The sequence below is a fragment of the Physeter macrocephalus genome, unplaced genomic scaffold (genome assembly GCF_002837175.3).
Source record: "Physeter macrocephalus isolate SW-GA unplaced genomic scaffold, ASM283717v5 random_947, whole genome shotgun sequence".
NCBI classification, from domain to species: Eukaryota; Metazoa; Chordata; class Mammalia; order Artiodactyla; family Physeteridae; genus Physeter; species Physeter macrocephalus.
Window position 1 is genome coordinate 5722 of NW_021146562.1, and position 8715 is coordinate 14436.

Sequence of the window (8715 nt, forward strand, 5' to 3'; positions counted from 1 at the left end):
GGCATGTGGGATCTTCCCGGACCGGGGCACGAACCCGTGTCCCCTGCATCGGCAGGCGGACTCTCAACCACTGCGCCACCAGGGAAGCCCAAAAGTGTTGTGTTTTTCCCACACGTCATTTGTTTAACTAGTCCTCCTACTGTTTGCCCCTGTTAACTAGTTCAGCTGTATTTTAATTAATAGCATTTAAGTAACGGAAAAGTAAATAATACAGAATAAAGAAGTGGTGCTGGGACAACTGGATATCCACGTGCAGACGAATGAAGTTGGACTGCTTCCTTACAACATACACAAAAATTAACTCAGTGTAGACCCTAGGCCTAAATGTCAGAGCTAAAACTATCAAACACTTAGAAGAAAATGTAGGAGTAAATCTTTTGTGACCTGGGTTAGCAAAGCCTTCTTAGCTACAACACCAGAAGCACAAGTGACAAAAGAAAAAAAAAAGCTGCACTAGACTTCATTAAAATTTAAAACTCATGCTTCAAAGGACACTGTCAAGAAGGTAAAAAGACAACCCACAGAAAATATTTGCAAGTCATATGTCTGGTAAGGGACTTGAATCCAGAATAAGTAAAGAACTCTTGAAACTCAGTAATAAAAAAAAAACAAACCAACTTAAAAATGGCCCAAGGGGACTTCCCTGGTGGTCCAGTGGTTAAGAATCCAACTTGCAATGCAGGGGATGCCAGTTTGATCCCTGGTTGGGGAACTAAGGTCCCACATGCCACGAGGCAATTAAGCTCACACACCACAACTACAGAGCCTGCATGCCGCGACTACAGAGCCCACGTGCTCTGGACCCTGCGCCCCACAACTAGAGAGAAACCCACGTGCCACAACTAGAGAAGAGCCTGCGTACCACAACTAGAGAGAAGCCCATGTGCCACGACGGAAGATCCACATGCCACAACTAAGACCTGACGCAGCCAAAAAATAAATTTAAAAGCAAATGGGCCAAGGATCTGAATGGACATTTCTCCAAAGGTGTACAAATAGCCAATAAGCACGTGAAAAGATGCTCAGCGTCAGTTATTAGGGAAAAGCAAATGAAAACTACAATGAGATATCACTTCACACCCACTAGGATGGCTAGAATCAGAAAGACAGATAATGAGCGGTGTTGGCGAGGATGGGAAGAAATTGGAACCCTCACACACAGCTAGCTGGTGGGAACGTGGAACGTGAAGTGGTGCAGATGCTGTGAAAAACAGTCTGGCAGTTCTTCGAAAGGTTAAACAGTTACCCTGTGACCCTGCAATTCCACTCATAGGTATATACCCCAGAGAAATGAAGCATGTCCACACAATAATTGTACACAGATGTTCACAGGAGCATTAGTCATAATAGCCAAAAAGTGGAAACAACCTAAATGCCCATTGACTGATGAATGGGTAATTAAATGTGGTATATATACATACAATGGAATGTTACTTGGCCGTAAGAAGGAATGAAGTGGGCTTCCCTGGTGGCGCAGTGGTTGAGAGTCTGCCTGCCGATGCAGGGGACACGGGTTCGTGCCCCAGTCTGGGAAGATCCCACATGCCGCAGAGCTGCTAGGCCCGTGAGCCATGGCCGCTGAGCCTGCGCGCCGGAGCCTGTGCTCCGTAACGGGAGAGGCCACGTCAGTGAGAGGCCCGCGTACTGCAGGAAAAAAAAAAAAGGAATGAAGTACATGACACATACAACAACATGGATGAAACTTGAAGCCATTTTGCTAAGTGAAAGAAGCCAGCCACAAAGGTCACGTATAATTCTGTTTGTATGAAGTGTGTAGAATAGCTAAATCTGTAGAGACAGAGAATAAATTAATGGTTGAGTGGGCCTGGGGATTCAAGGGGGTGATGGGGAGTGACTGCTAATGGATGCAGGTGATGAAAACGTCCTAAAATTGATGGTGGTGGTGGTTGCACAACTCTCAGTACACTAACAACCACTGAATTGCATACGTTAAATGGGTCAGTTGTATGGTATGTGAGTTGTATCTCAAGCTGTTAAAAAGAATAACAAAAATACACATAATATGTAATTTAAGATACCTGTTTTTAAAATATATGTAACAGTAATAACACATGTGCATAGTTGTTTATTATCACATTTTGGGATTCTTTTGGTCTGGTATGACTGTGTCTGGGTTTGGCTCCTTAAAAAGTTGGTCACCCTCATCCTCCTATCACTTGGGTTCATAAGCATGAAATTGGTTGCCAGATGGCAAAATGTGCCCCAAAGCCTGCGAGTGGCCCTGGGAGGCCACTGGGGAGGCAAGGATCCTCCACCCACGGGGTGTGTGAGTGGGCGGCAGGGTGAGGAAGCGGCTGGTGCCCCAGCCCCTCCCCTGCAGCCTTGTCACATCAGTTCCTGCCCCAGCCACTCCGTGCTGCCACCTGCTAGGAGGCCTCTTACTTCTGCTCAGGCAGGACCCCTGCTGAGAAGGCGGCCATGGTCCATCTCTGCCTGCCCAGATTCTATCCCTCAATTATTTTGGCGCTCTGCCTCCTCCTCCATGCAGCCTGTTCTGATTTCTCTGCCCTTTCCCCAGTGCCTCTTTCTGAAGCTGCAGCCGTCTTTGTCTGCAGCTCTCTGCATCTCAGCATCCTGTGGGGAAGTTGGGTGTCCGTGGCTGTGCTCCTCTTTCAGACTGAGGCCCGGGTGTGACTCAGCTCTGTGTCCTTAGTGCCTGGCACAGGCCTCCATTCTGCCACTTCCATCCCCTGTCTACCCTGGCATCCAGTCTGTATCCCTGGGCCTTGGCTCTCCAGACTGGACTCAGCCATCCCTTGGTGGCCATGCGATGTGACCTCTGGCCTTTGGTTGCTGCTTTGCTGAGATGTGGGGGTTAGTTCCAGACAGACCTGAGGAGGCGGGTAGAGCGGATTACACGTCTGATGTCTGGTCTGTCTGCGCCGTCACTTCTGCTCATGAGTGAGCTCCCCCACACAGTCCCAGCGAGAGAAGTCCTGCCACCCACGCCCCAGCTCCCCACACGTTTCTGAGGAGGAGCCTGGAGGAGGCTAATGTGATGGTTCCAGGGCCAGGCTGCCCACGGTCCAGCCCCAGCTCCTCCATCTCTCCTACCTGGGAGATCGTGGGCAAAGCATGGTCCACTCTGCTTCAGTCTCCTCATGTGTAAAATGCGGAGGAAAAGCACTAATGTTTTTGTTTCCTGGCCTGGCAGTTGGTCACTCCGTCTGTGTGAGGTTCTCACTGGTGAGCCCCACACGCTGCCCCAGGGATGGAAAGAGAGCCCGGGATGGGATCCAGCAGGCCTGGTTTGAGAGCTGTCTCTGGGTGGCCTTGGGCCAGTCCCTCTCTGTCTCCGGGTTGGTTTCCTCCCGTGGTGCATAGGAGTGAGCGCCTCTGCCTTGCACAATTCCTAGGGCCGAGGGGAGGCACCAGCTCCGGCCTCCTGGTGTTAAATTAAATGCCTGAGTGTGTGAGAGCGGCCCCGCCAGAATGGAAGCTCCCCGGGGATGCAGCTGGGCGTGGGAGCCCTGCTAGGGTTGCGGCCGAGCCGAGGGCCCACTCAGCTGCCACGCTCTGTGCTTCTCCCACAGTTCCCGATGGGTCCAGGCTCGGACGGCCCGATGGGGGGCATGGGTGGCATGGAGCCACACCACATGAACGGCTCGTTAGGTGAGTCAGCACCCTGACCTCATCATGCTGCCCCCTGCCCAACCCTCCTGGGAAGCCTTCTCTGCCTTGCCTCCTGGCTCCACTAGGCCCGGTCCCCACAGGAAGATCCCAAGAGGAAGATGTTGCCTAAGTAGAAGATCCTCTTTGCAGAGATGTTTGGGCTTGGGTGGAAGGGTTTGGAGGCGCCTGCACAGAAGGGTGGGCAAGAAACTGAACTGGATTCTTTTTTCCTTTCAGGGTCAGGTGACATAGATGGACTTCCAAAAGTGAGTGTGTATTCCATGTCTTCTCCCTGACAGCACCACCCAGAAAGCCTTTCCTCCATCTGGGGGGCAGGTTGCTGGGGGCACGGGGGCTTACCTCCTCTGCTCTCTCTGCAGAATTCTCCTAACAACATAAGTGGCATTAGCAATCCTCCAGGCACCCCTCGAGACGATGGTGAGCTAGGAGGGAACTTCCTCCACTCCTTCCAGAACGACAATGTAAGTGTGCCTGCCACCACCCTCATTTCATCCCTGGGTCCTCACCGTATCCCCTGGGGCCTGGGGCCTGTTGATTTAAGTTTCAGTCTCCTGGCCAAGACCTGCCTGCTGGGCCAGTGTCCTGGCAGCTGTGTCGTGGGCCTTTCACCTCGGTTATTTTTCCACACAAAGTGCAGAGCCCTCACCTCCCCCACCCCCCCTCCCCTGCTGCATGGCGCTGACCCCTGCTACCTGAATCTGACCTTCCCGAAACATCCACATGGAGGCGCAGCGCCTCCAGCAATGAAGAAGCTGACGTGGCTGGACGAGCCCTGGGCTCTGGCCCACTGGGTCTCTGTCCCAGTCTTATTTCCGCCTGTCCTGGGGAAGGAGTTTCACGCAACCAGTGACTTCCCGGGGTCTTGGTGCAGCGGAGCTGGCCGTCTCCTTTTTCACATTGGGCCTCTATTTACAGTGTCATCTGAAGAAACGATGTCATGGTTAAGCAGCTTTTGAGAACCCCAGGCCGGCTCCCACCCCAGGGCACCCTGTCTGTGCTCCGGCTCGTCAGACCCCAGTTATCTGCAGTCCGTGGCCCCATGAGGGGAGGGCAGGGGCTGCTGCTGCTTTGCTTGGAAAGAAGGGGTGATTTGGAGAGGGAAAGGGGCCAGGGGAGAGGAGTCAGGGACACAGGATGGTGCCAGGAGGTGGCTCCTAAGTCCCGCCTGCTGGCCCCCTGCCCACCCAGTGCCATCATGGGTGTCTCAGTCCAGCCACCCCCAGACAGGCCCAGTCCAGCTCTGTGCAGTCAGACCTCCACAGGGCTCTCCCACACCCTGGGCCTCATGACCCCCCTTCTCTACTTCTCCCCTTCCAGTATTCTCCAAGCATGACGATGAGTGTGTGATCCCCCCTCCTCTTCTCTGAGACGCTGAGAGAGCCGGCATTGCAGGCGGGAAGATGCCAGAAATTATGCAAGAAGAAGTGAGGTGTCATTACCCAGGAGCTGGGGGAGGGGCATCTCCTGCTCCCCCTCAACCCTCCCCCTCCCCTCCCCCAACCTTTCTCAATTTTAGTTCCATGCAATAAAAAGGCCGAACTTTTTATTCCATAAAACATGAAGGACAAAACTCAAAAATACATTTCAAGTCAATGACCAGAAAAATCCCACCCCTTGCCCTTTCCCAAGAGGACCTTTTATGTACATGACGCATTTTTTTTTGTTTTTTTGTTTGGGGTTTTACCGTTGTTGGGATTTTTTTAATTTGTTTTCAGGGGGGTTTTTTGGGGGAAAAATTTTTAAAAATGGAAGCTTCTAGCAAGCCCCCCCCCCACCCCAGTCAACTTCTTTGCTTTCTTCTTTAAAAAAAAAAAAAAAAAAGGACAAAAAAAAACCAAAAAATGAAAAACAAAAAACAAAAACCCAAGCCCTGTTGTCTGTCTGTACCCAAGCCCTCCCACCAGGAAAGCTAGTCTAGGTGTGAGATCTCACCTGTCTTTGTAGCCATCTAAAAATAATAATAATAATTATAATAAACTGGGCAGTTTACAATCGGTGGTTTCTTTCAAACGGCCTTTTTGGGAAAGAAAAAAGGAGTCACCCTTTTCCACTTGGGGTTTTTGGTTTGTGCTGACGGGCAAGGGAAGGGCAGGAACCTGTCTTGTTTCTGCTTGGTCTCCTGGCGAGGTGGCGACAGCAGCTGCACAGCTTCGACCCCAGACCCCCTCCCCCGTTACGTGGCGGGAGGGGCCAGACCACCGACCGCTTTCAGGATCCCGCCCCAGCGGAGCCGTGCTGCGACCCAGTGGCATGCACTGTGTTCCCAGGACTGCTTCCTCTCTTTTGGACCTCTCCCAGCCCAGCGTCCCGCCCTCCAGCCCCCTCCTCAGCCCCCACCCCAGTCTTCCCAGTGAGAATCCTGCCAGCGGGGTGGTGGCCTGGAGCGGAGTGGGGGAGGCTGCCCCGACAGGATGGCTATGACCTGGGACACGGAAACTGTGACCTCCGCGTTCTCATCCCTCGAATCGTCGTCCTCGTGGTGTGTGCGGGCAGTGGAGGGTTGGAGTTTGGGTTTTCTTTTGTTTTTTTTTTCCCTCTTGATTCTTCCTTTTTCAAAAATGGGCTATTGACCAGAATTGCTCTGTGTGCGCTTGGAACTGGACAGAGAGACTTTGGAATAGCTGTGGGGGGCAGGGGGGACGCCAGCAACCAAACAGATGTGCTGTTTCCGGTCCTGTTTTTATTTTTAAAAACCGACAAATGCGACAGTGGAGCCTGTCCCCTCCCAGGAGGGGTGACTCGTGGCCTCCCTCACCTCACCACCCCCCCATCGAAACCTGTGTCTTGCCCTGAAGACACCAGAATTCTTTGTACATTTACACCCCTCCTCCTCCTCCCCTGTAGCTGGTCTTTGTTTTCGTCCCTCCCTTTCTGATCCATGTATATCATATTATGTGAGATATCATCTGCCTGAAAAAAGACCTTGTGCGGATTATTGGGAACATTGTAGCTGTTTCTGTGTTTTTTCTTACCTTGTAGTCTGGTTCTGAATTAAGAGAGGAAAAAAAAGTAATTATGATACATTGTAGTTTGTGTACGATATATGTTGATAACGTTTTATTAAAGGGACATCTTTTTTCCGCAGCCCTTCCTGACATGTTTGGGGGGAACGTGGGTTGGAGTTCATTATACTGATTACAAAATGCCAGGCAACTGGTTGTGCAGAATTTTTGTTCCTGGTGCAGGGCAAGATTTTGGTTTGTGCTGTTTCAGGAGTCAGCCTTCTTTTCCTGGGCATGTTAATCTTCTGTGGAGAGTTGGGGAAGATGGGTTGGGAGGACGTTGTCTCACTTCAAATATTCGGGGACATTCCAAAAGGCAGTTGCGGTTTCTCATCTCGCAAACGCATTTTGGTTTGCCAGAGTATATTTTTCTGGATAAGGTTCCCGGTGTGCTGTTTTCAGTGGAGAGTCAGCATCGGCTAGGCTGGCCCCATGGGCTGCAGCCACGCCCTGCTTTCTCCCTTCAGGTGGAATTTGCTTCACAGGTCCTAGGGTGCCGGGCCACAGGGGCATTGAGTTTTTATTTTTTCACCTCCAGGGCAACAGGGAGCCCTTGAAAGATTTGAAGAGTGGCACAGTTTGACTTGAATTTTTGAAAACGGTGCAGGCCGCATCCTGGAAGATGGTTGGGTGGGGCTGGACAGATGCTGGGAGACCCAGTCCCAGCTGCCGTCTAGGCAAGAACTACTGCGAGCCCACCAAGTCAGCAGCTGTGGATGCTGATTTGAACAACATTTAGAAAGTAGAACTTTCTGCCTCCCTGGAGCACTGGGGCCAGGCCCGCAGCAGGAGGGGAGGGCAACACACGATATCTGAGCAAAGTGTGGCTTTAGCCCGCCTTTACAAGGTCTAAAGGGACCAGTTTCAGATCCTGCAGGATCTGTGTGGCCCTGAGCAAGTTAGTTCATAACCTCTGTCCTGTTTCCTCATCTATAAAATGGGGATAATGGTTTACCTATCACGTGGTGGTTGTGAGGATAAGTTGACATTTGTAAAGTGTTTAGAACAGTGCCTCTTAAGTAGTAAGAGCAGCAGTGTTAGCTGTTCGTGGTATTACTCTTTTGGGGAGCATCTAAATGGGTGTGATGAGGAGTAGCTGCGAGGGCCTAAAAAATTCCATTTGTCCTTCCATCCTCATCGGGGAATAAGGCTTCCTAGGCTCTTCCTCAGCACAGACGCCTTTGAACTACTGGGAAAACACATCACTGTTGGACAGATGAGGAGACGCAGGCTGTTACTGACCTGCACTGACAGTCCTGAAGAGGTGTTTGTTCACCAGCACTGAGCATCTGCCACGTGCCAGCCCAGCGCTGAGCAAAGAAGGTGGAAATGACGGGCAAGCATCCACTCCATACCCTCGCTGCCCTTGTGCTCCCCAGAGCAGGCCTTAGGCGCAGGGAGGAGCAGTGGCCTGGAGAAGGGAGCCCAGGTCACAGGGGCCCCTGCAGAGAGGAAGGAAAGGGCCCCCAGCCTGTAATGAGAGCCTGCTGTGTGCCTCACTGCCCACCTCTGCTGGGGGCGGGGTTCGAACACTGGGCACCCTAACACACACACCCCTCAGCCTGTGATTCCCCCCAGCACTCCCACAGTTGCCTTTGCCACACTCATGGCCCTGATGAGGGCTGGTTTGGGGTCGGCCTTCTCAGCAAGAGGTCTTTGAGGAGACGACAGGCTCCCGTTCCCCCCAGTGCTTTCACCACCCTGCCCTGTCCAGGCCTGACTGAGGGCAGGGCCGGGCCAGATCCAGGTTCTGCAGCCAGGATGAGGGTCTCGGAGTGAGAGGCAGAAGGTGGGTGTCATTCCTATGCTTTCACAGAGGAGGGCTTTAGCCCATCACTGAAACCTGGGCAGGAGTGGACAAGCCAGGCCAAAGGCCCCAGCTCAGCAGCTGCTTTCCTACTACTCATCACTACCCACAAGGGTCTAATTCTAGAGGCCAGCCAGCCTGGGGGTCGAAGTGAGGGCCCTGTCCTTCCTGGCTGGGCACCCCTCCCTGGATCAGAAAAGGAGAGCCTTGAGGCAAACTAGCTGACGCCGGCAGGGCCTGCCTGGGGCAGGG

General features: G+C 52.4%; 1 protein-coding gene across 1 annotated transcript in view; it reads left to right on the plus strand.

The window, feature by feature from the left end:
- LOC102974463 (single-stranded DNA-binding protein 3) overlaps positions 1 to 5648 on the plus strand; it is a 10498-nt gene extending 4850 nt beyond the window's left edge. Inside the window, exons 2-5 of the mRNA XM_028486795.2 lie at positions 3555 to 3633; positions 3871 to 3899; positions 4014 to 4115; positions 4972 to 5648. Coding sequence (XP_028342596.1) covers positions 3555 to 3633; positions 3871 to 3899; positions 4014 to 4115; positions 4972 to 5001 — 240 coding nt within the window. The 3' untranslated portion in view covers positions 5002 to 5648. The remainder of the gene's footprint in view (positions 1 to 3554; positions 3634 to 3870; positions 3900 to 4013; positions 4116 to 4971) is intronic.
- Positions 5649 to 8715: the final 3067 nt, after the last annotated feature.